This window comes from Seriola aureovittata, chromosome 24 (genome assembly GCF_021018895.1).
Source record: "Seriola aureovittata isolate HTS-2021-v1 ecotype China chromosome 24, ASM2101889v1, whole genome shotgun sequence".
NCBI classification, from domain to species: domain Eukaryota; kingdom Metazoa; phylum Chordata; class Actinopteri; order Carangiformes; family Carangidae; genus Seriola; species Seriola aureovittata.
Window position 1 is genome coordinate 4977246 of NC_079387.1, and position 25925 is coordinate 5003170.

At 41.7% G+C, this 25925-nt stretch overlaps 1 protein-coding gene across 1 annotated transcript in view; it reads left to right on the plus strand.

Annotated features, from left to right (window-relative positions):
* Positions 1-25925, plus strand: part of ptgfrnb (prostaglandin F2 receptor inhibitor b) — a 60008-nt gene that overhangs the window by 25070 nt on the left and 9013 nt on the right. Inside the window, exons 6-11 of the mRNA XM_056370396.1 lie at positions 5559-5705; positions 5799-5959; positions 6280-6400; positions 7119-7338; positions 7440-7627; positions 12817-12924. Coding sequence (XP_056226371.1) covers positions 5559-5705; positions 5799-5959; positions 6280-6400; positions 7119-7338; positions 7440-7627; positions 12817-12924 — 945 coding nt within the window. The remainder of the gene's footprint in view (positions 1-5558; positions 5706-5798; positions 5960-6279; positions 6401-7118; positions 7339-7439; positions 7628-12816; positions 12925-25925) is intronic.

Below are 25925 nucleotides of genomic sequence, written 5' to 3' on the forward strand. Positions count from 1 at the left end.
GGAATTCAGCGATATGAGTTGGAGCTCTGTGCAGTTCAGCTGCTCCTCCACACTCAGAGGAGCCAGTGGAGATGGCTTGGGCCCTGAGTGAGGTCACACCCCCACCTCCGGCATGACTGAGAGGAGACCTCGGTGCAGACACTCTGGAGGGATCATGTCTCCCTGCTGACCTGTGAGAGCCAGGTCGAGCTGGAGGAAATTAATGAGGAGAGGATATAAAGGAACGTGTCTTGGTCCTCGTACAGCTTTGGAGTATAATCAGCGCTGCTTCAGATTAAAGCTGCTCTAACCAGTATTTTTATATAAACAGTGAATCAAATTACTAATGTGAAAGATGTTTCTCAAGGAGATGAATCAACAGAGATTTATTACCCAAATCTGTAGATCCCCCTCAGTTTAATGGAGCCTTTTAGCCTTTTTTAGCCCATTGTTTTGGTTTTCCAGCCACTTCTATCAACCTCATCTCTAGCAGCAGTTTCAGTGCATAAATCTGCTGTACACTTCCTGTCCAGCGCAGACAAAGCCACACACTGCTTTTCATTAAGTCTCCAGTATATAAATAAGATAAAGTGCTGTACGTTTATGGAGCACGGGGCTGCTTGTTGCTTCAGGTAGTGGTGAGACGGTGAAATAAAAAAAAATAAACGGTCCAGGAACTCCAGTTTGAGTAACAGATCCACGGGTTTCCGGGGCGTGTCATGTCAAAACAGCAGAATTAACCCATTCCTGTTACAAAATCATCTACCTGGAATGTGTGCTTGCATGTGTTTGAATGGCAAACGCATTGGGTCACATTGAAATGAATAAGGCGGCTGTTTTTGTTCGCACTGTGCGAATACCAGTCTGAACTCGACCTCACTGATTCGTTTTGTTTTGTTTTTTATAAATGTAATGTATGTACTGTAAGAATTTAATTGGTCTTTATTCAGTGGTCGTGTGAGGACAGCCTGAATAAGAGGTAACTGTAGTTCTGTTTCATACAGGATTAACTGTATGACACAGTATTTTTTTCTTCCCTAAGGAAACAGTTTAAGTTGCTTCCTGAAGCTTTTCCGGCAGTTTCCTAAACTCAGTGAAAATTTATCCTCCAGTGAAATTTCAAGCAGCTAAATTAAGGAGGTTTTGCATAACCACAGGCTGCATCAAGCTCCAGACGGTGGTTTCATGTTGTTTAGCATCCATACTCTTCTTCTCTGTCTGTCTGTGTGCAGCAAGTGATTTTTCAGGGACATTTTTTCATCTATTATTTCAGGAGTATTTATTATTTAGACTTTATATATCATACAGGATGCCACCACAGTCTCAGCTCATTTTCCATTTTTGAACATCTAACATGGAAATTGGCTCTGTTTGCTTACAAAACAGGAGTGACTCACCTTTTATTCATAAAATGTTAAGTTATAAATATCACCCCGCACTTCTCAATGGGAATAAATGTTCAATTATCCCTCTTTTATCTGATACTGGATCTGTATAAATGGGTGACTTTCTCGTAAAGCCATTGGGAAGCCTGACATGGGTCGTAACAGATTGCTGTAATCTGGCTGCACACACAGTAATCTGATTACATGTTGTTTTAGCTGTAATCTGTGCTGTTGACTGTACATCTGTTCAGTATGTGTCAGCTCGTACTTCCCCTCCGTCCTGGGAGACACAAAGTGTTGACAGAAAGAGGGAACAGCTCGAGCGGCTTATTCCTATCTGGTTATCCTATCACACGCACACACATGCTGCACACACACTCCTGCACACTCCAGTGAAACCAGAGCGTCTCACATGCCTTCAGTTATTTTGGCAGAATACAGCATTCCTCTGCTCCTGGAGACCGACGACTCTGCCATGGCTGGGAGTTCAACTCCCTGCCCAGCTCAATGGCACCAGCAGTGCCGTGGTTAGTGGTTCTAGTCCCTCTCTTCTGCTTGTTATAAACATCATATCATTGAGTCATGCAGCTGAAGTAGAAAACACACAGGCCAAACGTGTTCCAGTGACACGCCTTCTGAACTCCCAGAGATGCACAACTGCTGAAGGCTGCACCTCCTGTGTGTGTGTGTGTGTGTGTGTGTGTGTGTGTGTGTGTGTGTGTGTGTGTGTGTGTGTGTGTGTGTGTGTGTGTGTGTGCGCGCGCGCACGCACTACGCTTTCATGGATTCTTGGATATACATGTCTAAAAATTAAAACATTCCACAGGATGGGGATGTTTGCATGTCTATTTATACAGAAAATATGAGCTTTTTAACACTCTGTGCATTTATGTATGTGGTTCAACCGTTGTTATGGTAACAAAGTCCATGACCAAAGTGATGGGGGGCCCAAGGTCCTTGGGCAAAACTGAGCTGTAAAACGTACTGACACCCTGCACCCTTGCACCGCGTTTCTTGTGTGTCATTTATTTTGAAATATTCCAGACTTTGACACGGTGCCCTTCTATAATAGGGACATAAAACTAGGTCAAAGTTCAGGAGCCTCTTTAAGACCGTCATCATTTCAGTTGATATTGTGCTTTTATGGATTTTATTACCAAGTTAGCAATAATTTTGATAATTGATAAACATCTAACATTAGATTTTTTTTAAAGAAAAGCTGCAGAAATTCTCTTGTTCCAGCTTCAAATGTGAATATATTCTTTTTATCTATCTTTCCATGATGGTAAACTGAATATTTTTGGTTTTTGGGCCGTTAATTGGACAAACCAAGACATTTTAATGAACCAGTAGATTAATCAGCAATGAAAATGATTGTCAGTTGTGCTTTCATACTCTAATCTGAACATTCAGCGTGTTTACTAATGATATTCTCTGTAAGTAGCAGAGAAATACTGAATGAGATATTACATTTCAAAAATACCAGTCAGTGGCAAATCGCCATCAGATTGAGAGTCTCAAACTTAGAGTAGCTTCTTAAAATGAACACATGCAGTGATGCAGATGAAAGGCGTTTGTTGTGTTATTGACATTGACCTATTTTTCCCTCCCTCTGCCTCCCCCGAACCACAAACACTAATAGAGCCTTTTTTTTCTTTCTTTTTAAAGCTTGTTTTTACACAATTTCTGCTCAGAAATGAGGACTGTCAGAAAACAGCAGCTCAGGCTTGAGTCAGACTCACCTGTTGGGACATGTCACCGGGTCAGCAGCATCACAGTCTCTTTAACATGAGATTTAGAGGAACTGCAGGGGTTTGAACTGTTTGGTTCTACAGGGATTGAGAGGGTAATGCCTTATAATGCAACAGTATACTATATGAGAGAAAGTCACCAAACTCCCTCATTTGGCTGTGCAAGGGGCAACCTGTATAACCAATATAATCCTAGTAAAATATGCTACAACAGTTATTTTCATTGTTGATAACACCTGATCACTGTATCTGCAGTGAATTCAGCACCTGTTTCGTCTGCTCTGAGCTGCATGTAAATGAGATTGACCTTCAAAATAACCCAGAAATCACTGTGAGGTGATTAAAATGAACTATACTAACTTTAAATGATAAAAAAAACCTGTGAAATCAGAATAAATAGCGGATTCGCGTGTGTTTCACTCCTGTAGCTGAATGTGAGGTCTCTGAATTAGAGAGATTTATACCTGTGTAAGTATTGGCTTGCTCACAGCCGGTGAACTGATGTACAGTAGCAGAGCTCCTGAGCCAGTGTCGAGCACTTGCTCTGCTAAATAAGGCAACGTTTCAGTGAAAGAGAGATAGAGAGAGAGAGAGAGAGAGAGAGAGAGAGAGAGAGAGAGAGAGAGAGAGAGAGAGAGAGAGAGAGAGAGAGAGAGAGAGAGAGAGAGAGAGCTACGTGGGTAATTGGCAGGGCAACTTCACACACCCTCATCGATCAAAGTCTGTGTGTCTGTGTGTTTGTGTGTATGTGTGTGTTTCACAACAGATGGTGACAGTGCATGAGTCACTGTGTGTGTGTGACGTCCAACTGACATCATGCAAACCCCCTCCTTTGCCAAACACACACACATGTGCACACTTCCGTATGCACTTGTGTTTATAGTGTGAGTGTGTGTGTGTGTGTGTGCGTGCGTGCGTGTCCGCATGTTGGCCAGTGGAATGAATTGGTATGCCAACGCACTCTTGTTTGTGTCACTGATATATACATATACACTATCTGTGTGCGTCTGTGTGTTTGCGTGTTGCCTACCTCACAGTTAGGCAGGTGGTAATCTTTGTGTGTGTGTTCCCTGTTCATTGACGTGTAAAGGTGCAATCTGGATGTCTGGCTGAGAAAACCTGCCCCACCACCTACTGTACACACACGCACACAAACACACACACTATTAGTACTGTGATGCACACCTCATCTCACACAGTTAACAGTGTTATTTCAGCTCTATTTTTGTTGCCTGGCTCCGTCACCCTGCTCAGGATTCACTTTGAAATTTGTCTGGGGATTCTGGGCTGTCGTAAAGTGACAAAACCTGGCGGTGACCGATGAAAATAAAGCCCTGTTAGGATGCAAATCATTCCTCTGGAGGGAGCACAGTCACTCGATCTGTGGTGTAGCAGGTTTCAGGTTGTTGTTCAGTCATCAGGGTACAGTTTCTCCTCTTGAAACTAATATTCATTCCAGCCCAGCTCTGTAAAGCTAGGTTGTTCTGTAGAGAGATGAAATACTGTAGATGTTCCATAATGGCTCTGTTCATACATGGTGCGATGCGGTGCAGTACGAGTTGTGAGACAATGATATGAGGGAAGAGGAGTGTTTTCTATCCTCTCGTAGGCAGCATCACTGATGGATTTTAAAACTTATTTTTTAGAAGATGTGAATTCACCATACCTTGAAATCTCTTGAGTCATGTGTTACAGTTGGAGTCATGTCTTTCATTGTAAAACGCCTTGGAGATCTTATCTCCAACATCTACAGCCTTTAGGTATGGAAGATGAAGATATGATATATTTGTACAGGGGACCAAGCATTGTGTAGGACTGAGCATAATTCAGGTGCTTTGTCTCCATGGTGTTGATGAGAGTGCTGAGCTATGAAGCTGTTTGACGGTACGATCCCCTGCCTTTCAGCAGCAGTTGTTGGGGTTTACAGAGGTTTGGGGTTGGGTTTATGTCACTTTGTTGTGTGTTTGCTGGTACTGAAAAGTGTCTCAGGGTGCGAGTTTCAGCCATGGTGCTTGCTGCTTCCTTGTTCCACCTCAGCTCCACCCCCTTTGTCCAAATTAAGATTATGTTGCTTCAGGAACTGACAAAGATTGTGTCAAGTGGTGAACCCAATATCAAAATTCAAAATGTAGCTGTTCTTCACCTGTAGCTGTGATCGTTTTGACCTTGATGGGTTTAACCCTCTGCCTGTACAGTCTGAGAGTGTGTTGGTTCATTCCAGTTATATTAGCAACATCCCGTTCAAGCATAAACCTCAAAGTTCCCAACTGCACAGAAAAACATTCATTGTCAGTGATGGGGGGGGTGGGGCAAAAGGATTATCAGACAACCCACCAGTGCTTCTGAAAACTGAAAATTCCCTGTTGATACAGCTGCTTCTAAATGTTTGAACGACATAATCAAAATGAGTTTAATTTTGAGCTCTCTCACTTTTTCTCCCCAGAGCCGAGCTATACAGTGAAGCTGGAACCCATCCTGAACCCGCAGATGACAGCTGAACCCACAGAACTGGCGTGCCACGTGACCAACATCACCCATTTACCCCTAGGCGGCCGACTGGGTGTCACCTGGGAGCACACCACACTCCCTGGTACTTTAACCTCAGCTTTAGTCTAAATCTTTAACAGGTTAGAAATATCTACGAAACCTTTTACAGACTCACTCATTGTCCACTCACCTACAGGTATAGGTGATGATCCTCAGACCTCACATCGCATTGGCTCCCTGGACGGCGATGGCAACCTGTTGCCGGGGTCGATGTACTCAGACCGGCTGAAGAGCGGTGCGATGTCTCTGACCAGAGTCCAGCCCAACACGTTCAAGCTGCGGATCCTCCGCACACAGGTAGCTTGTGAACATTTAACCAGATATTCTCAGGAGACAGTGGAGACCAAAAAAACAGCTCTTAGCAACTGTTTGCTAGCAATATCTATTTATAAAGTAAAATAATATTCCAGTGTTGTGTTCTAAGCTTCTTTTATTTTTCATAGTGGCCAAAAAATAAGTTAAAGCAGATTTACAGGGATGTTTGAATATTCTTAATTAATCACAAGATAATACAAAGATGTAGAAACTAAGTTCTTTACCACAGTAGTTAAAAAACATAAACTCTTGTTCCATTATATGAACTCATATAGGACTTATTTTAACTTTTCACTTTGTAGGAGATCGACATGGGCCAGTATGTTTGCACTGTGTCTGCGTGGAGCGTCAGCAGCCAGGGTGACATGGTGGAGACAACTGAGTACAATAGCTCACAAACGACCGTACGATGGGATACCAAACGTAAGGAAACTTTATTTAACTGAAATTTCTCAATTCGACATTACAAGACTTTAAATCATAGAAGCAGTTTATTTTAAATGCCTGGTCTTTGTAAGGTTTTGAATGCAGATGAACACAGTTAAAGAGATCTAAGAAAAAATAAGAGTTTTCTTTTTGTACTTCGGGGAAATCAATATTTAGCTGGCACCTTTACAACCATCTCTGCATGTAAAATTTATCCTGCAACTCAAGGTTGTTTTCTGTGATTTTAATGATGCACCTTTTGGGAGAAATTAAAAAACAAAATGAACCATTAACTCACATTCATGATTGAGAAAACTCCAGCCAGCCAGAGTAACCCTGCTGTTGAGTCGTATGAATGAGCTCTAATGTCTAGATGTCACCTCACAGAAAAATCCCTCAACATAATAACAGACTTCTTCTTGCTTCAGCCTCTGTCCTATTCACAACACACACACACCCTCTCTATTTAAATCCCACACGCTGAACTTGGTGCCCCCTATTTAGTTAATTGAGCCATGATGTAACTCTGTAGTCTCTGTGTGTCTGTGTGTGTGTGAGCCTGCTTTGAGTCAGAATAAGTTCATGATGTAATCACTAATCACTTCCTGTGGACCTCCGTCGGGGATTTCCCGCCCTCTCGACCCCGTGGTGGGCTGAATGATGTCCTTCTCAAAGTCGATCCATCAATTAATCAATGGACTGGTGGTATTCTCAGGTCCGACTCTAAACGTCGTGGCCAAACGTATCCGTGAAGCCTCAGTGGGCGGGGCTACCTTTGAGATGAGCTGCACCGTGACCACTGAGAACCTTGGGGAGGCGGGCTACTCTGTGCTCATCCAATCGCAGGAGAGCCTGGAGAGCAACGTGAGGACCATCATGACTCTCAGCCCCGACAACGTCCTGCAGCACGGAGGAGCCACAGACCCAAACAGGAGGTACCTACATGGAAAAATATGTACACATAACTTCTTAACAACGCACCTGTGTCTGTATGTTTTATTTTGAAATGTATTCCTCTTTCTGTCTGTCCACTCAGAGACAGTCTGGTTCTGACAAAGTCCGGTCCAGCAGAGTTTCGGTTTCGTCTGGCCGGCGTCCAGTTGTCCGACAGAGGTTACTACTGGTGCGACATCACCGCGTGGACGAAACAGCAGCCAGGACAAGCCTGGACCAAAGCCACAAGCGCTGAGTCTAACAAAGTCAGGATCGGCTTTCAAGAAAATGGTGGGTCCATTTCTGCTTTTTTGTATTTCTTCTCACACAACCTCATTAATTACATTTTTAAGTATTTTGTCGAAGCTGAAAACATCGCTTTGCTTCCATTTACCTTGGGAGTTGGATGTCGGAGCTGGGAATGACATCACACCTGAGTTGACCAAGTTCCAGTACAACAAGTTGGAAGGTTGTTGTTATTGCATCAGAATTTAAACAGTATTTTGCGCATACAAACACAGCAACATGTCCACAGATAGAAGTTGGGTCTACAGATCCCAAAGAACATTGCTGCAAAAAACTTCTAAGTAAGGTTGGTTTTACTGTGACAGGACAGAAATGTGTTAAGCATCATTGTTAAGCAGCATGTAGAGGTTTAGCTCTACAGGTTGCTCTTTAGTGTAAGATCAGTGGTTGTATTAGTGCATTGTGGGAAATGTTTCCAACAGATATAATAATATTAGATCTTATTGAAGAAAAGTTTGGCTCAATCACGGGAGGCAGTCGCCCACTCCGACAGATGAAGGTAGCTGTGTAAATGGAGATGTTTTTCAGTCTCAAATCATTAGTGTGAAGTTGGTTTTGGGAAAAAAAAACAAAAACAGTCATGTTTTTCCCACTCGGTCGGTATTACCTGCTAGATGATGATTATAACACAACAAACCTCCAACTTCAGATACATGATTTAATTAAAAAAAAATCTGAGTTTGTGAAGTTTCAGCTCAGTGTGTGTGCAGCCCATCCAGCAAGGGGTCAGCTGCACCCCACAGGCAGACTTTCACTTCTTTGCTGTCTTTGATCAGCGCTTTCTCGGCTCCAAATGCAAATGTTAGGATTAAAATTTTGAGCTTTATAGAAAAAAGAAAAAAAAAATCTGATTTCAAGCCTCTGTCCATTGTCTTCTTTATAGCGATGACTGAAGTGGCTCATGGGTGCCGCTGAAGCTTAACAGTGCGGTATCATTAAATCCATCCAGTGTTTGTATGCTCGGGACATCAAGTTTAATCTTTAAAATAAACTTGAGAGCTTTACTTTTTTTAATTGTACCCTTTAGGTTTCTCTCATTTGTTCCTCATGCAGTTGTTTCTTATAAAGACCAATGAAATTATCCTGATTTTAGGCTGTGTACAAAGACAATGACAAAAGACTAAATATTGAAAATACTTAATAATACTGTTGAAAGAATCATCATTCATTTAAAGCCATTTAGTCATTCAATTAATTATTCGGTTTCATAACAACCTGAACAAATACAAGTGACTAAATTCATGTTAAGTCTTTTCAATTACCCTGGAAATCCTAGAGTAACTGTCTATTAATAGGAATGTGTAAGCAGTTCTGTACGTTTCACATGGTATGAGCTCACATCCTCTACCCACACAGAGGAAATGATAACCAACATAAATTCCCTAATAATGTACAAAAATAAAGATGCACACGCACAAACACACCTTAAGCCCTTTGACGCCCACCACAGTCACTGGCCTACTTAACTTTCTTTGATCTGACTGGGAAGTGGGAGACAGGAGGAGGAACAGGAGCGTCAGACAGGAGAGGAGGAAGAGGAGGGAGGCGACAAGGAGGAAGAGAGAGAGAGAGAGAGAGAGAGAGAGAGAGGTGGTGAAGTGGACTGAGGAGGAGGAAAGTGGATGACGAAGACAAAGGTCAAGGATGACGGAGATAATTGTAACAATGTGGAGAGAGATAAAGAAGAGGATAAACGGAGGAAGACGCAAAAGGAAGTTAGGAGTAATATACATATAGACTATCAAAAACAGGATAGAGGTAAAGGAAAAACAGAGATGAGAAAGAAAGTGGAGTGTCAGGGAGGAAGAGAGGAAATGCATTGAGGGAGGGACAGAGGACAATCATAATACAGCCTTGTCCACAAATTTTATTTTAAAGGATTGTTTGACATTTTGGGGAATACACTTACTTTCTTCCTTGTTGAGGAGATCAATACAGAGCCAGCAACCTGTTAGCTTAGCTTAGCATAAAGACTGGAAACGGAGGGAAACAGCTAGCCTGGCTCTGTCCAAAGGTAACAAAACCATAAAATCTCAAATATTGATCCGCTTTGGCCCCAAAAGTCCAAAATCTGTTGGGCTGAATTGGGGGAATCCAACAAACTACTCCAACATACTGTGTGGACAATTCAGAAATCTGCTCATGCTACTAGAGTGCCTGCTCAGTAAAATTTGTCAAACTCTGGTAGCCAATGAAGAGATGTTGCACATCTTTGTTGGCAGGCGGGTTGCAGCATATTGAATACAAAAAAAAAGTGCAGTAAGGAGGAGCAGAGAAGACTGAAGCCCATCGTCTGTCTTTCTCTGGGGAGGGCAGGAGCCCTTGAGCATTACTTCCTCTTTCTTTCTCTCGCTCTCTCACTTAACGTTTTTCCTCCCCCGTTTTCTCCACCATCCTTTCACTCTCTCACCCCCACTGTTTCCCTCTACCTCTCTCGCCCCTCCCTCCCTCTCTCTCTGGGACATCTTCAAAGTGAAGCCCTTTGGCCAATCAGCCAGCTGCACAGATCTGCACCGCTGCTTTCCTTTTCTTTTCTATATGCGCGCGCGTGTGTGTGTGTGTGTGTGTGTAATCTTTTTCAAGTGTTCAAGTGGGTGTATCCAAGTCGAACATTTTGAGTTGACCCCACACAGTGCAATAACCACCACCCCCACCCCCTCCTCGACAACACACACACACACACACACACACACACACACACACACACACACTGACAGTGTTCAAGCTTCAAGCTGAGCAGTTTTCAAGAACCCCTTATACTTGCCTTAGGGGACGGAAGCTCTGTGCACTGTGTGTGTGTGTGTGTGTGTGTGTGTGTGTGTGTGTGTGTGTGTGTGTGTGTGTGTGTGTGTGTGTGTGTGTGTGTTCGGAGCACAACCACAGAATGGCAAGCCTCCCAAGGTTCCAGCTGTATCTTGAATGTTTCAGACTTGTTGTGGTATCTCTGCCTGTACAGGGATCTTCTGTGACGACGTATATGGAAATGCAAAGTCTCACCAGCACATTTACCGTTCAATAATTCAGTGTTGAAGTGATTTTGTGGTAGGACAGCAACATAAATATGGTGTGGCCGCAGGAAAGAGATAATCTTTGATTAGAGTAAGGCCAGTATATAGATTTACCAACATCTATTAAATCTATAACCTTTTGCCAAAAGTAAAAACTCCAGATTTTATGTAAAATTCTTTATTTTTCAACCTGGGTCTGATTTTCATGGATAGAATAGAATAGATCCTTCCTGGTACTTATCGTTAACATCACTGATCTGGAGACCATAGTTCAGTCATCGAAACCACTTGTTCAGAAGTTAAAATAAAGATGAAGGTATTATCCAAATAGTTTGGTTTAGCTACCTTCACAGTTGTTATTGTAACTGGATGAAAAACTTGTTTAAACCGGGTAAATGTTAGACCAAGAATAAAGACTTCATTCATCCTCAGAGTGGAGTAGCCTGAGAAATGGTGCTTTCTGATGGATACGATGGCGTTTGATTATTTATTGCAGAGGTAATGAATTCTGCATTGCTCATGTTTGAAGCAGAGAAGAATGCAGAGTGGTTTGAAAGTTGTTTCAAAGGCTTTTCCATCTTGACAACAGTGGAATTAAAGGCATGTCATAACAATTCGCCCACATTTAAGGCACTGTTTTATTGTGAAATGTAGTGAAAGAGCCGATGGGTGTCCACAGAGACCGCATGTCCCCAAACCTCCGAAAGTTGTTTTTGCAGGTGGTGCTGCAAGACGACATGTTCACAGCGGTTTACAGTAAACATTGTGCTCTCATGGAGAAGACGGCTAAAAAAATAAATAAAACAGTTCTCATAACACAAAGTGAAGAGAAAAATTGAGGGAAGACATAAATGAGTTGCTGAATATGCTGTAGACGATTTAAAAGTCTGTCAAAGTAAATGACTGATTCCCCAAAGAAGGAGTAATGAATATTAATAGAATTTCATATCCATGCTTCCTAATGTAAATATCAGTTATGTGGAACATTTTGCGACTGGGTCATCTGAAGTGTTTCTTGAATGCTCCGATTAGACTTTTCGGTGCCAAGACTAAAACATTGCATCTGCTTTTTATGCAAATCAAGTGCATGTATTTTACAGTACTGTACGACAGCATGAGTAATGCAGCGGTAAACCATGATAACATGACAGTAGCTGCTCTCAGGCTTAACAGTTACACCATTTTGTGCAGTGGAGTTCATGTTTTACAGACTTCCCAAAACTGCACTGTGAAACACATAATATTCAGCGTGGACCTCACTAGTGTCTGCCCATCTGTGTGTCTGCCAGTCCATCTGTCTGCAACGCTTGAGTCCACAGTTACAGTATTAGCTGCTGTGGCTGTGCTAGGCTAGCTTAGTAGCATCCCAGGCTGGCTTGCTAACACTGTGGAGTGTGACATGAAAAATAGACCTCTGCATGGACCTAAAAGAGTCCTGCACCTGCATTAGACCTGACCTGACTGGACCCAACTGGAGCTACCAAATGTGCAAATGTGATACCCCAAAAAAGCTACAGTATATTCTTTCTTTGTTGACATTGTTGTTGACTTATGACTGGCTAGGATGACGACACATTATCTAGTCTTGTAGGCTTTTCCTTTCTTCCCATTTGTCCTTGAGTATCTACTTGCAACACTTGACGTGAAGAGAGAAATTCAATCCAAATTGATAGAAATCTGAATTTTTGGTATGACGTCATCAACAAGGGGCGGGGTCAGCTTTGCTAATGGAGAGCTTCTGAGTCTAGTTTCAATGCCTGAAAATGGCATTTTGATTTTGTATCTGCACGGCTGTCAACATTTACCTTATTTATAGAATTCCTCATACACAGTCTGTATGAACATGTTAACAAACTCGTGTTTAATCTTTTTTTTTTTTTTTTTTTTAATCTACACTACAGCTGTTTCCTCCGTGTTGATCTCAGCATGTCAGAGAAATCACAAACTGACTTAAAAGCAGTGTTTACCATCCGAAAGCATGAACACTCCTCGCATCGACTGCCGTTCCTCAGGGACATGAATGTAGAATCGTAGCATATGTAGGTTTAAAAGCAGTTGGTGTTTAAATGAATCCTTTTGATCTCAGTTGTGTGTCTGTGATGTTTTCTGTCTATGTCAAATTAAAAAAATAAAAAATAAAATAAAGCTCATGTGCTGCTGTTGCAGGCCCATCCTTCTCCATTGCCATCCAATCAGACGACACCAGTGTTTATCCGTCGAAAACAGCCAAGATGGAGTGTTCGCTCAGCGTCTCTGGATCCTCGCCTAAGACTGGTACAACACCACAAACACATACAGTACACACACACACACACACACACACACACACACACATACAGTACACACACACACATACAGTACACACACACATACAGTACACACACACACATACAGTACACACACAAATACAGGTAGACCACACATACTTCTAGATGTTTTCTCTCATTAATTACAATCAGTCGCTGTTTCTGTTTTTCTCGTGTTCTTTTTTTATGCAGTTTTTTACACACGTACATAAATAAATGCTACTGTATCTCTTTCTCACACACACACACACACACACACACACACACACACACACACACACACACAATTACTCATAAATACACTTTGTACTTCTGTTGTATTCTTCACCTGCCAACCTGTCAACACCGCCACTAATAAGAATGATGTGACTTCTGCATTTCAAATAGTTGTAGAGATGAAGCAGATTCCCTCTCTCTCTCTCTCTCTGTCTCTCACTCGCTTGCTTGTTAACACACACAAACACACACACACACACACACACAGACACACACAGCGCTGTAAATTCTTTCACTTTCTTTTGTGGGTGTGTTTGCTGCTTGAAATACTGGTTACTTCTTGTGCTGTAGGTGAGACTGATAAGACTTCACATGTGAAACGATTTTATTATTCTTGGTGCCTTGCAGTAAACGCAGAAATAACGGGTTAAAAAAACAAGATGGCATCATATCAGAAGGCAGTTTTAGGTTGCGGTTTTAATAACCTTGAACACAAATGAAACGTTTCATTAGACGTGAAGTTTACATTTAGCAGCTAAAGAGCCAGAAAACAGATTCACCAGTTGGACAGAAACATGACCCCAAATATTTTTATGAGCTGATTAGATGCTGTTGAAAAAAATACTTATTTGCAGTGTAAAGCCACTTCCTCCCCTCTTCTCCGCAATCATCTATCTCTCCCTCTCTCACCCCCTTCTTCCCCTTTTCCTCCCTCACTCTAAACACCATCCATCTTCTGTCCTCCCTCCTCTTCCTCATCACTCCGTCGCTCTTCAACTTAAACACATCTGTCAGTGTTTCTCCCAGGCTGTTCCTCTCCGTGCATCTTTCTTTACCGTCCAACATGTGTTTACTATATTACATCCTCACAGTGAGCACATAAAGCACATTAGAGACCTCCTCACTCAGCACTCATGTGTGTGTGTGTGTGTGTTTGGTTGTTTTTGAAATAATTGTGCAAACACAAGCAGAGTGGAATACCATTTCCTGTTGTGTTTAGACATACGTGAACATGTGTCTTTGCACCTGTGTGTCCACAGCACTGTATATATGTACGTATATATGCAGTGTATGCCCATACATAAACACATATGTTCACACACAGCGGTGCAGCACTTCAAAGATTAGTGCATTGGTGGCTGTGTGGCGTGCACTCAAGACAGCTGCACCATGGGAAGAAGTTCCCCCTCAGCAACACAGCTGATAGCGAAGTTACATGTGGACATGTACCCTATGGGGAGGAAAAGGAAAGGGAACCGATGTTGTAGTACGCATGGATATACTGTGTTATTGTTGTTATTATTGGCAGTAGAAGTGTAGCAGTGAACACAGTGTTTTTAGGAGTGGTATTAGTCGTCATATGCGCTTATAATGGCCCAACAAAATAAAAATTTAAAAAACGTTTTCTTACTTTTCAACCAAAAAGTTCGAGGAACTATGAAACCACAGGGATTAAACTCAGGAACTAAGCTATTAACCAAAAGTCCCATTTGCGCACTCTGCCTGAGTCTAAGACACAAGGAAAATCCAACAGCGTTATAATGTTGTTCTTCATAGTTACTGTTGCGTGACTCTGACGTTTCTGAACCTGGAGCTCTCTGTTATTATGTTATTATGTATGTTAAAAAGACAGGGTTCAGTCAGGAGTGGAGTGGCGAAGTGCCAGTAATTCTTTTTCTTAATTACTCCATATTTAAATGCAGTGCATTGATGTGTTTGCCAGTTGGATAGCTAAGACCGTAGCTATCCAACCTGCATCACACCTTTGCTTTGATGCTTTTCTATAATATGTTGTATATTATCCTCTGTAGAGAGAAGTAAGTCCCGGACAGGATTTAGGCCATCTCTCTTAATATCCAGCATGGACACAATAAGCAGGGTAAGGTTATAGACTGGGTCTCATAATCCATCCATGTCTGTGACCACAGAGCAGTGGAGGTCAGTGGAATTTAATATGTGGCGCCCGAAGCGTGAGAACTGAAATATTGAGTATCAGTGCTCTGCTTACTCTGTATATTCCACGGACCTCACTGTGAGCAGTTTTCAGTGGAACGTCTTTCAGCTGAAGGACGTCACTATAAAGTGTCCACAGTGAGGGTTGTGGATTACACACAGAGACACATTCCTGTTGAATTTTTCACTGTTTCAGCGTTTTTTTTGGGTGACGACAGGAACTGTGACTTGTGTTGTTTGTGTGTGTGTGTGTGTTGTGTGTGTTTCCTGTGGTTGGGTTTCAGGGTAAACTGAAATTAACTGACTAATGCCGATCCAGAAACACACTGTGACACATCATTTCTCATGTCGGTGTATTTGTGAGTTTGGGAAAAATGGGTTACACATTATATTAATGAAATACTACGAGGAAGTTGACAAGTTGTTGAACCAAAGTAGTATGTCCTCAGTAGAACATCTGGTTCCACTTTGTCTGCCACTGTAGGTCTTTTGCTCTGCAGCAACATTTAAGCAGATCATTACTTCCAGTAAACAGCTAAGATGCTGAAAAGGTCTGAAGGAATTTGCTTCTCACCATAAATGTGATAATCCTGAAATACATGTCATCGCATGTAAATGATGTGACAAAGGATCTATATTTCTCACTGGTATAAATCCAATGAATAGGCCAAAAGCAGCTGGCAGTGTGTTAGTCCATCTCGTAAATCTATTAACACAGCTCACAAATATATAGTTTCATTTCTGAAACCGGCAAAGTTGTTTCCTAAAACAGCTGGGCACTGCAGTTTTTAGCAAACATGACTCAAACTGGAGTCAATAGTGTAGTTGTTAGGGACTATTTTTAACTGCGGATTAACACACATAGTGTGTGTGGGATTAATGTGTTTTTAAGAGTTATTGTACAACAGTGGAGCTCGGAGGAAAAGAAAGAAAGAAAAGAAAGATAAAGTGGCTGACGGTATCACAAGTGTGAGGAGTGTGAGTTACATACAGGTTAAATGTTGGGTAAAGGACCAATTAGCAAACTGGTATCGAGTGACATGTGTCAACGAAGGTGTGGTGCTTACATTGGCTCTGTTTGGACAACAGCCCAACCTTCACTTCCTCAGGTGTTCTTACACACACGCACGCGCACACACACAAGTGCTGGGTGTGACAGCGTACTCCACCATAAAGCAAGACGTTTGTCCTGGCATGTATCGGGTGTTCAGATCGCAGGTGAATACAGTTATTGAGTGTGTGTGTGTGTGTGTGTGTGTGTGTGTGTGTGTGTGTGTGTGCGTGTGTGTGTGTTTGTTCCTGTACAAATGATTGGCAGATTACTTCCTACCTCACCTTTGTAGCTCATTGTTCTGACACAATAAGCCAAGAGGGGAACTTCAGGAAATTACTGAAAAGGTTGAGTAACGGTAAGTGTGTGTGTATGCGTGCGCATTCCTCGGAGATGGCTGAAAACAGCTCTCCTGTTAGAGCTTGTTTTTATGAAGGGCACAGTGAAACACACTCGCACAAAATATCCCTCATTATTTCTCACTGCTTAGTCAGTCAGTGAACATCACATTTACTGTGAAGCAGATTTAGCCCCTTTATTAGTGAAGCTATTGACAGCCCACAGGTAAATACATAACTTTGTGTGTGTGTGTGTGTGTGTGTGTGTGTGTGTGTGTGTTACCTTACATGAACTGCAGTTGTGCTACAAGGAAGCCTTTCCAGAGATTACAGATTAGAGAGTGGGGGTTGAGTCTGACTGACATGTTCTCAACCTGCATTATTAGCATTATTTAACTCTTTCTTATCCACACTCGGTTTCTAATTGTGTTACTAATTATTACCAGGTTTTTCCCCACCTGGCTTGACCTGGGTCATCATCACACTGACACTTTGTCGCAGAACAAAATATCTCAAAATTTGCATATTGTTTGTTGCAAGGCTTTAGACTTTCAATCGTGTTGTTGAAGTTGCACTTTGCAGTTTCGCACATTGCAACCCCCCCAGGCAGCAGCTGCTTGTAGCTGTGTGCCAGAACCCCTATGTAGTGTGAGTGTGTGTGTGTGTGTGTGTGTGTGTGTGTGTGTGTGTGTGTGTGTGTGTGTGTGTGTGTGTGTGTGTGTGTGTGTGTGTGTGTGTGTGTGTGTGTGTGTGCGCGCACCCGCGCGCACACTCGCTTTGGTTGTAGTCGCTTTGGTTGTAGTCACTTCTTTCATCACTTTCCCACCAGTGACGAGACTGAAGCCAGAATTGAATGTGGATTTGAGATGTGCAGCATCTCAGGTTTATTCTCCCTCAGTTTGTGATCACTGGATTCTCTGGTGTTGTTGTCATTAGAGTCACATCTAGAGTTGATTTACAGAACCATCCTCTGTGGTGTATGTTAACTGGATCACTGTTCTCGGTTAGTTTTAATCATTTATCAAATTGAAACATTTATAGAAGGGATGTATGCGTTGCTATTTTTGTGTTGTTTCACTTTGGTGTGTTACTTGAACGTGCTGCTGCGCGCAGACACACACAGAGCATCCATTACCACTGGAATGACTGGCATGTTATTGCAGTCATGGATGTGTGTGCTAGTGAGACGCTGCGTGCTTGAGATCAGCGGTAGTGGAGATGACATCACCATTAGAGATATTTTTCTCTCTTTTGAAGCACTGCCACCGAAACTCTGACAGTTTGGGGTTTTTTTCAACACAACACATTGCTCTCTTTTTTTTTGTTGTTTTTTTTCTCTCTTTTCTGAAATTCTTTTGTTAAAATAACAGCACACCACTTTGCTTCTCCTGGGAGAAAATAAAGCTTTGTTCTTCACTCGATCACACGCCCGCGTACATACACATACACGCTGTTTTTCTCTTTAGCCTCCAAAGAAGAAATCAGCCAAACAGGAGTAGAGAACAATGAGGCTGATGCTGAACAGCCACGATTGTCAGATGTCGATCAGGTTGATTTTATCTCTATAATGGTGTTAAAGGATCAAACCTTTTAACCAGTGACACACACACTGATTTCAAATAGCCTGTATGTTGTTTCTTGCTGTGTTTTCAACTGTTGCTGGTGTTTCATATTTAGAATAGTTGAGAAAAATCCTCTATGTGATAGGTGGGCATGTGTTGTCTTTAAGCGTGTGAACACACAGGGAAGACAACTGCACACATGCTGAAAAGCTTCAGGTGTTTTTCTCAATAAAGGAGAGTCGGTTTTGGCAAGAATTCCTGCTTAATTTGTTGGATCTCAATTCCCAGTGCCAGTTCCCCAAAATCTAGCGCTCCTCCCACAGGGCTCTATTGGTGGAGCACTGGAGCCTCCATTTGTCGGACAGAAATCTCAGTTTTTTCAGAGAACTGCAGCGAGAAATACAGTTCTGGATGAAAGTTTTTTCTTTTTGTTGAGATTGTGTTCAGCACAGGAGCTCATATGATCATATAAATGTGTAAATCCTGTAAAATGCTGCATAGATAATTACAGAGCTGATAACAACAATTCACATTTTATCTCATTATTCAAAAAACATGTATTTATATATAACTGGATTTATGCTACAATTCCATATGTTAAGCGTACCTTTTTAATAGGTTTTACTTTTAACCCTAAATATGACACTTAACTACAGATGGGCTCATATTCACATGTGCATCATCTCATGACACATCGCATCACGTCCCAGGATCCTTGCTGTTTTCAGCTGACGAGTGAATAACATTCACACATTTTAATAAGGAGCACAGTAGCTCTTTCAAATGCTCACAGGAACAGGTGAGTAACACCTGGCAACGTAAAACACATTTTAAAATAACTATGACGTAAATGTGACAATATGTCCTTCTCTCCTCTTTTGGCTCCTCTACTCCTTGTTTCCTCCTCACTCTCTCCTCTCGCCCTCCCCTCCACACTCGCCAAATTACCCAGCTGTCTTTGCAAGGCCGACAGGCAGCCGTTAATTAGCCAATCTCACGCTCCGTTAGCCAGCCGGGGAGACAGAATGAGGTAGAGAAAGAATAGTCGGCGAGATGGAGAGAAGGTGGGAGTGAATGGGGGAAAAAGTGGAGGGAGCTAAACCAGATTGTTAAAGTGAGCAAGAGTGGGAGAGAGTGAATAGAAGAGGCAGTAAATGGAAGAAGAGTGGCTCAAGAACAGCGTGCAGTGTTTCCTAAAAAGAGAGACGAGGAGGAGAGAAAAGGGAGAGTGAATTCTAACAAAGTGGTGAGAGAGGGAGGAAGAGAGGATGGGCAGTGAAGAATGTGAAGTGGGGAGGTGATGAGAGCGGATGACAGAAAGGCTAAATGATTCTCGCTCCATTAACTGTTTCTGGTGAACCAATAACAGCAAAACGTCACCTGAGTTCATTCAAGAGCCGGTGACATCCCCTGAACTTATTTGTTGCAGCTTTATCAAACCCAAAATTTCCACTTTCATCAAAATGTACCAGCCAGATCCCAATGAAATTTTAGTTAGTGTAATCGTAAACCGGAACAAATTGCACAGTACATCAGGATTTTCCCAGCTACCAGCCAGTCATGACATCTATTTCCACCAAAAACTCTACCCACCCTGGTTACAAACTGTTAACCACACACCAGGTCTCAAAAACTGTTTTAATAACCTCATAGCCTCCATCAGGACAAACTGATAAATGTGTCTGAAGGTGTCTCCACTAACTTTTATTGCTTTAGTAGGTACATAACTATAAAACCCAATTAAATATGGAATAATTTGACACAGTTGCAGCTGAATTTGAGTCCAAAGCTTTTTTCTGCTATGACATCACATGATTTGCAAATAATGGTAAGCGATCTTTGTTATCCAGTTTTCACCAGTTTCATCCAGTTTCATCGGTATCAACAAGGACGAAACTTAAGGCGAGGCCGAAATTGAGCCGTTTTTTCTTTAATGCTCAGACTTTTAAATGGAGCCACCAGTGTCCAGTTCATAAAGCTTCTTAAATAAAGCTAGTGCTTGAGTGACAGTTTTATGAAAGCTTAGAAATGCAGATTTGTTGTTAATGTTTTGTTAAGAAGCCCATGTTGGCGCAAACTTAGTCTAAATTGGATGCCAAATGTAACTGAAGTGATAGAAATGATCAAATTGAATCCCATACTTGAGTTATAGTTCCAAAAGTACTGATATGCATGAACAAACATTCAGATAAAAGTTTCAGGGAAGGGTTATTCACAAGTTATTTATTCATTTAGCATCAGAAAAATCATTTCTTAGATTCACTTGCCTCTCGATGACTGCAACGTCTTTTCAGGTGTTCAGAAGGTGTTCAGAAGCTGTCCTCACTGCAAACATAAAACAGTGTCTCAGTCTGGGTGTTTACAGTGTAGTGGAAAAAGTAGAGCGAACGGTTGACAACCAAACATAAAGAGAGAAACAGTTGAAGGGTATAAAAGCAGGAAACTGAGCGGAAGGGGAGAGGAAAGGACGGTTTGACAGTAAACACACACATTGAAAATGTTGAGCAGATAGACCTGAACAGCAGCGCAGCGCCATCATTTTCACTCCATTAGGTCTTCAGTTAAACAGGAACGGAAGCAGAGAGGCAGCTTTAAAGGGGTCTGCAGAAATGGTAGATTTTAGGATGATCAGACTGCAGCTTTTAACTCAAGTTTAAATGTGAAAAGATTAAAACATCATGGCCGCACACAGGGGGCCTCTCCTGTTCATGTGGAAGACAATGGGGACGTTCAACTGGAGAAACTTTTGAGGAATGTTAGAAGTTGCAAGGATCCAAGTTCATAACTTAAATTCACCATTAACCTACAATTTAATTCCTTTAATGGCTTTAGTTTCAAGGGTTTAAACCTTTGTAGAAACCCACAAGGAAGTCTACATGAACAACTCATTCATAAAAATGAGTTATACTAAAGAATCAAAAATAGTTTATATCAGTTTATAACTCAACCCAACTCAAAAAGAGATGAAAGTCAGATGTTTAAATTACTCCATATTTCATTTGCAGTGTTGGATTAGAAATGCATTTGATTCAGTTTGATAAAAGGTTGTAAAATGTATCTCTAAAATAATTAGTTTGGAGTCTCAGTCGACATAAATGACCCGTCTTAGCATTAGTAGCAAAATCTAGTTTGTACATGAAGCAGTGTCAGTGAATTGCCTCATGCTGAAAATGTTCATTTTGTAGGACTGTTGCAAACTTGGGATTGTGAGACTGTAGTATTAGATTAATAAGAGATAACTAGTTAGATTAATGGCACACTGAAAAAGATTGAAACCACATTTGAACTCTACTGAGAATCAGTAGAATCTGGCCTAATTAAACATGTTTCGGTGTAACTCAATCGGTCATGTATTCAGAAGGCATCCGCAAGTAAAACATGGCAAATATCAAGTAAAATGTATATTCATTTACTAAAGGTCTCATTAAGCATGCAGCGTGTAACAAGGGAAACTTTGCATCCCAGTGGCTTTGTTTCTGTGCGACTAAATAGTGTTTTTATAGTGTTTAGTATTCCTCTCTACCAGCGCTGTCCTGCTTTATGGAGCAGAGAACACACACACAGTTTCATTAGTAGCACTGGTGGTAATTGTCAGTCTTGTGTGTGTGTGTGTGTGTGTGTGTGTGTGTGTGTGTGTGTGTGTGTGTGTGTGTGTGTGTGTGTGTGTGTGTGTGTGTGTTTTAGGCAGTTTTACGCCTTGGACTCTCCTCAAGGGATTAATCCAGAGAAATCCAATCAGACTGTCTTCATTTCCACAGCCAGCCATTTTAGTTTTATTAGCTCAGACAGAAGCCAGATATTCTATTAGAGATGCACTGTAGTTCCTCCTCTGCCATCCAATCACCGGAGTGCAGCCCCCTCCCCTCCTGCTTGTTGAAGCTGCTGCACCACCTACAACTGTTATTAGTAATGAAGCTAGTTGTGAAGCCAGACAGACAATGTTGTTATCAATTAGTCTTTCAGCTGACTCCTCAGCTCATTACAACCACCAAAGTAAACAGCTGATTTTCCTGTTACAGCCATAACTGTTAAAAACTTAATATACGAGGTTGGTGATGGTCTGTAGTTTTCTGATTGTCAACAACAAAACAGTATGAAACTCCATAAAGCCCCAATGTTACACTGGATGACATGCTCCTTACTTTCCATCACTAGAGCGCCAAATGTGTGTTAATCCGCTGCTGCAAATAGTCCTCAACAAATGCACTTTATTTACAGATGCTTTCCACCACCAGTGGAACGAACAATCCCTCGCTCTCAGCATCAGTAAACTTAAGAACTTCAGTGCATTGATAACATGTTTGTTTCTCCATATGACAACATGTATACTGCCTGCGTCTTCATTATCCAGTAAAGGCAAATCAAAAATGCACGATTACCACGAGAAGAAGAAACTTCACTGGCCGTTTACGCAGGCTGCAACATGTTGTTTTGAAAGTGGTTACCCAGGGTTCAGTACAATCAAAGGCAGAAGTGTTTATATCTGATCTGAAAGGCCACATTAAAAGGCGGGGTGAAAAGCCTGCCGTCGGAGGCTGTGTCCAACTCCGTCCCAAATCTCTGTCCAAGGACCCGGTGTCTTTTGTGTGTTTTTCTAGTCTCAATGCAATGAGTTGTACGAATAGGCAAAGGATGAATGAGAGCTAAAAGGAGAAGTTCAAACACTACGATCCAACAAGCATTTTGTTTGAAGCGTACTGAGGCCTTATGTTGGGGGTCATGTTGTGTACTTGTCTCCCAACATCTTTGAATGGGTTTGTGATTATAAAAAAAAACAACAAAAAAAAACAAGTCCATGACCACACTTCTTTCAGTCTTTCAGTTCGATCACCCAGAGCATACACACTTTTCTATTTGTTCTGGTCACTCAGCTGTGCAGCAAGGCAGTGTACACAGAGCCTATAGCTCATCAAGTGACTGTTAGGTGCGAGTCAGTGAGTTCATGAGTTCATGGGGGGGGGGGGGGGTTAGAAAGGTCCATATTGGGGGGGGGGGGGGCATTCAGCAGAGGAACAGCTGTGGGCAACAAACTATGAGTCAGCCTGCTGGTGGGGATCAGATACTCCTATAGCACCTCCCATTACGGGAGGGTGGGGGTGTCTCTGGTGATACGACGTGCTCTCCACAGACACAGCCTGAGATGCGTTCACATTGCTGAGCACCTCTCGCTGTTGATTTATGGCTGCGCGATAAACAAAATAATCTCCTCAGTCACTAAGTATTGCAAATCCCCTTCCCTCCCTCCGTCGGTCTCCTCGCTCTGCGTCCGCTCCGCCGTCAAGAACAAAGAAAGTAAAGGATGGAGGCTAACTGTGAGAAAGCAGAGGCTTTCTAATTATAGCTCCGTTCCTCAAATATTGGTGGCGTCACTGAAACAAGCAAGCAAGAGTTCATGCGTCAGTCCCGCGGAATTATGCAAAATGTGTCTTTGATCATTAACGGCAATGTCAGACACTAACCTGGTGTTATCAGAACGTCAGAGTATCCTTTCACTGTCAGCTAGGCAGTTTTTAAATGACGTGATTATATAAGAATAAAGTCATAGTGATTATATAAAGGATTAAAATAGTTGTCATACATCCTGTCATCACAAAACACCTCTGTTCAAGTAAATATAATTAAATGTGATGTCATTACAGTGCTGTAAGTTATTTTTGCTTTCGTCTGAACAAATGTTCAGTAGAAAAAACAACAAAGAACAACAGAGAATGTCTTTCTCTCTCACAGTGTAGGAAATAAAATAGTTTTGTATTAAAGGATAACTTTGGTTTACTACAGCTTCAGACGATCAAACAGGTTGCAAACAGATCAACGGTTTATCCAAGTGATCCACTTTATTCAGAGGTAAAACTAAGAGTAAACACACCTGAAATACTGACAGGGGAAAAACTGTGTGTGCACAGTTACAGTAAGTCAAAGTGAAACTAGGGTGTCAGTCTGTGAACTCTGATGGATGTTCATAACAGACAGTTGAGATTGTGATTAGTAACCTGTTTGTGCCGTTGGACTGAAGTCGAGATCGTGTTAAAGATTATGTTAGAGTTCTAGAGGAAGTTCAGTCATTTTTCAAGCAAAATTTCCCGAAACATTTGCCTCTCAAATGCGAGAAATTTCAGCTTTTCTTCACCGTAGCTCTGTCATTTTTAATATCTTTGTGTTTTGAACTCTTGGTTTGGAGAAAAAAAAAAACCACATCAGACATTCTCTCCTATGGCTCTGGGCTTTTTTTCACCACGTTTCAACATCTCATAGTGTGAAGGAATAATCAGCCGACTGATCGGTAATGAAAAATAATTGTCATACACTCGATTCCTTCTTTTGAACTTTCACAGTATGATCCATACCATTTGTCATTTGAACCAGGTGTGAGTTCAGGACGTGATTCTTACATCAGGTCACCCTGAGTCCACCACCCATGAGACCATCATTCTTATCATACCCATCCTTCATCTTACACAAGAGCAGAGCCTGTTTTTCTTTAGCTGAAGCTTGCACCGATGGGAACCCCCGACTAATACATGGGTCCTCGCTCTGTTTCACCCCGCCCATGCAGAGGGTCTCAGTGGAGAATAGACTTACTGTGAGGAAAGCTTCATATTTGGACAATATGGTGGAGAAGAAAACAGCTTTTACAGCTTATATCCATTAAGCATTTAATCATTTGGTCAATAAAACATCAAATTAGGATCCATTATAATTTCCAATTGCCAATTCACTGTAATGTGAGCAGATAATCACATTCGAGAATCAAAACTGGTCGGATAATTGGCATTTTGCTTAAATTAAACTGAAAACCATCAATCGATTATTTTAAAAAGTTGCAGTCGTCTAATTGATCAATCGTTGCAGCTCTAGACTGTAGTGCTTAAAAAACAGTGATAGTTTTATATATAGATAGTTTTATAACAGTCTTCATGTTGCTGTGAGGAAGCGTGTGGGCTTTCCTCAGGAGGTTAATGGTGAAATAAGCCTCCTCTCATTGTCAGAACTTTGCTCATCAGTTGATTCTGGTCAGCGAGTCTGGAGGGGTGTGTGTGTGTGTGTGTGTGTGTGTGTGTGTGTGCGTGTGTGTGTGTGGTCAGTCAACCCCCCCCCCCACTCCTTTAGTGTCACCTCCTGTTTCTTCCTCTCTGGTTGGATGGAGCGCTGGGCTACTTGTCTTTGTGCAATAAAAATGGTGCCCCCTCTCTACACTGTCCTGATGCATCTTCATCACCACCATCATCATCATCACCATCACTGTCAGTTCAGTCAGATTCAGAGTGTGAAGGGATCTTTTGTGTCTTTGACATGTTGATGTTAAAAATGGTAGCGTCCTCTCATAATTTTTGCCTAAATTTTAAATAAAAGATAAATATTGTTTTACAAATAATAAGTGAAATTATTTATCAGTTCCAGGAAATTAGGTCTAACAGTAATGATGTAGAAACTATGTTCTAAATATAAAATTATTGAACTTGTATATAAAATATAGAATTTTAGTTAATGTTATAAAAAAAACATATATACTTATAAAGCTGCACTAGGCGTTTTTTTGTTTTGTTTTGTTTTTTTCTCTACGCTGTTGGTCCAGTCGACTTCTCAGCCTACATCAGCGTCTCCACCAGAGAAGAGCAACTCTGCCCGACTAATTGAGAAGCAGTGGAGCTGATTTGCCAAAATTACGCCCTGGTGTCCAGTGTGTCCACTTGTCCACTAACAGCAAGTGACGGATTTAGACTTTCGAGAGAAATCCTAGTGTCCTGGTGGAAAGGCGAAATGGGCTGGTCAAAATGAATCTGCAATGTCGCTATAAAGGGATAGCACAGTACGTACATGCGTTAAATGGAAATAATCATCAGTGAAATCT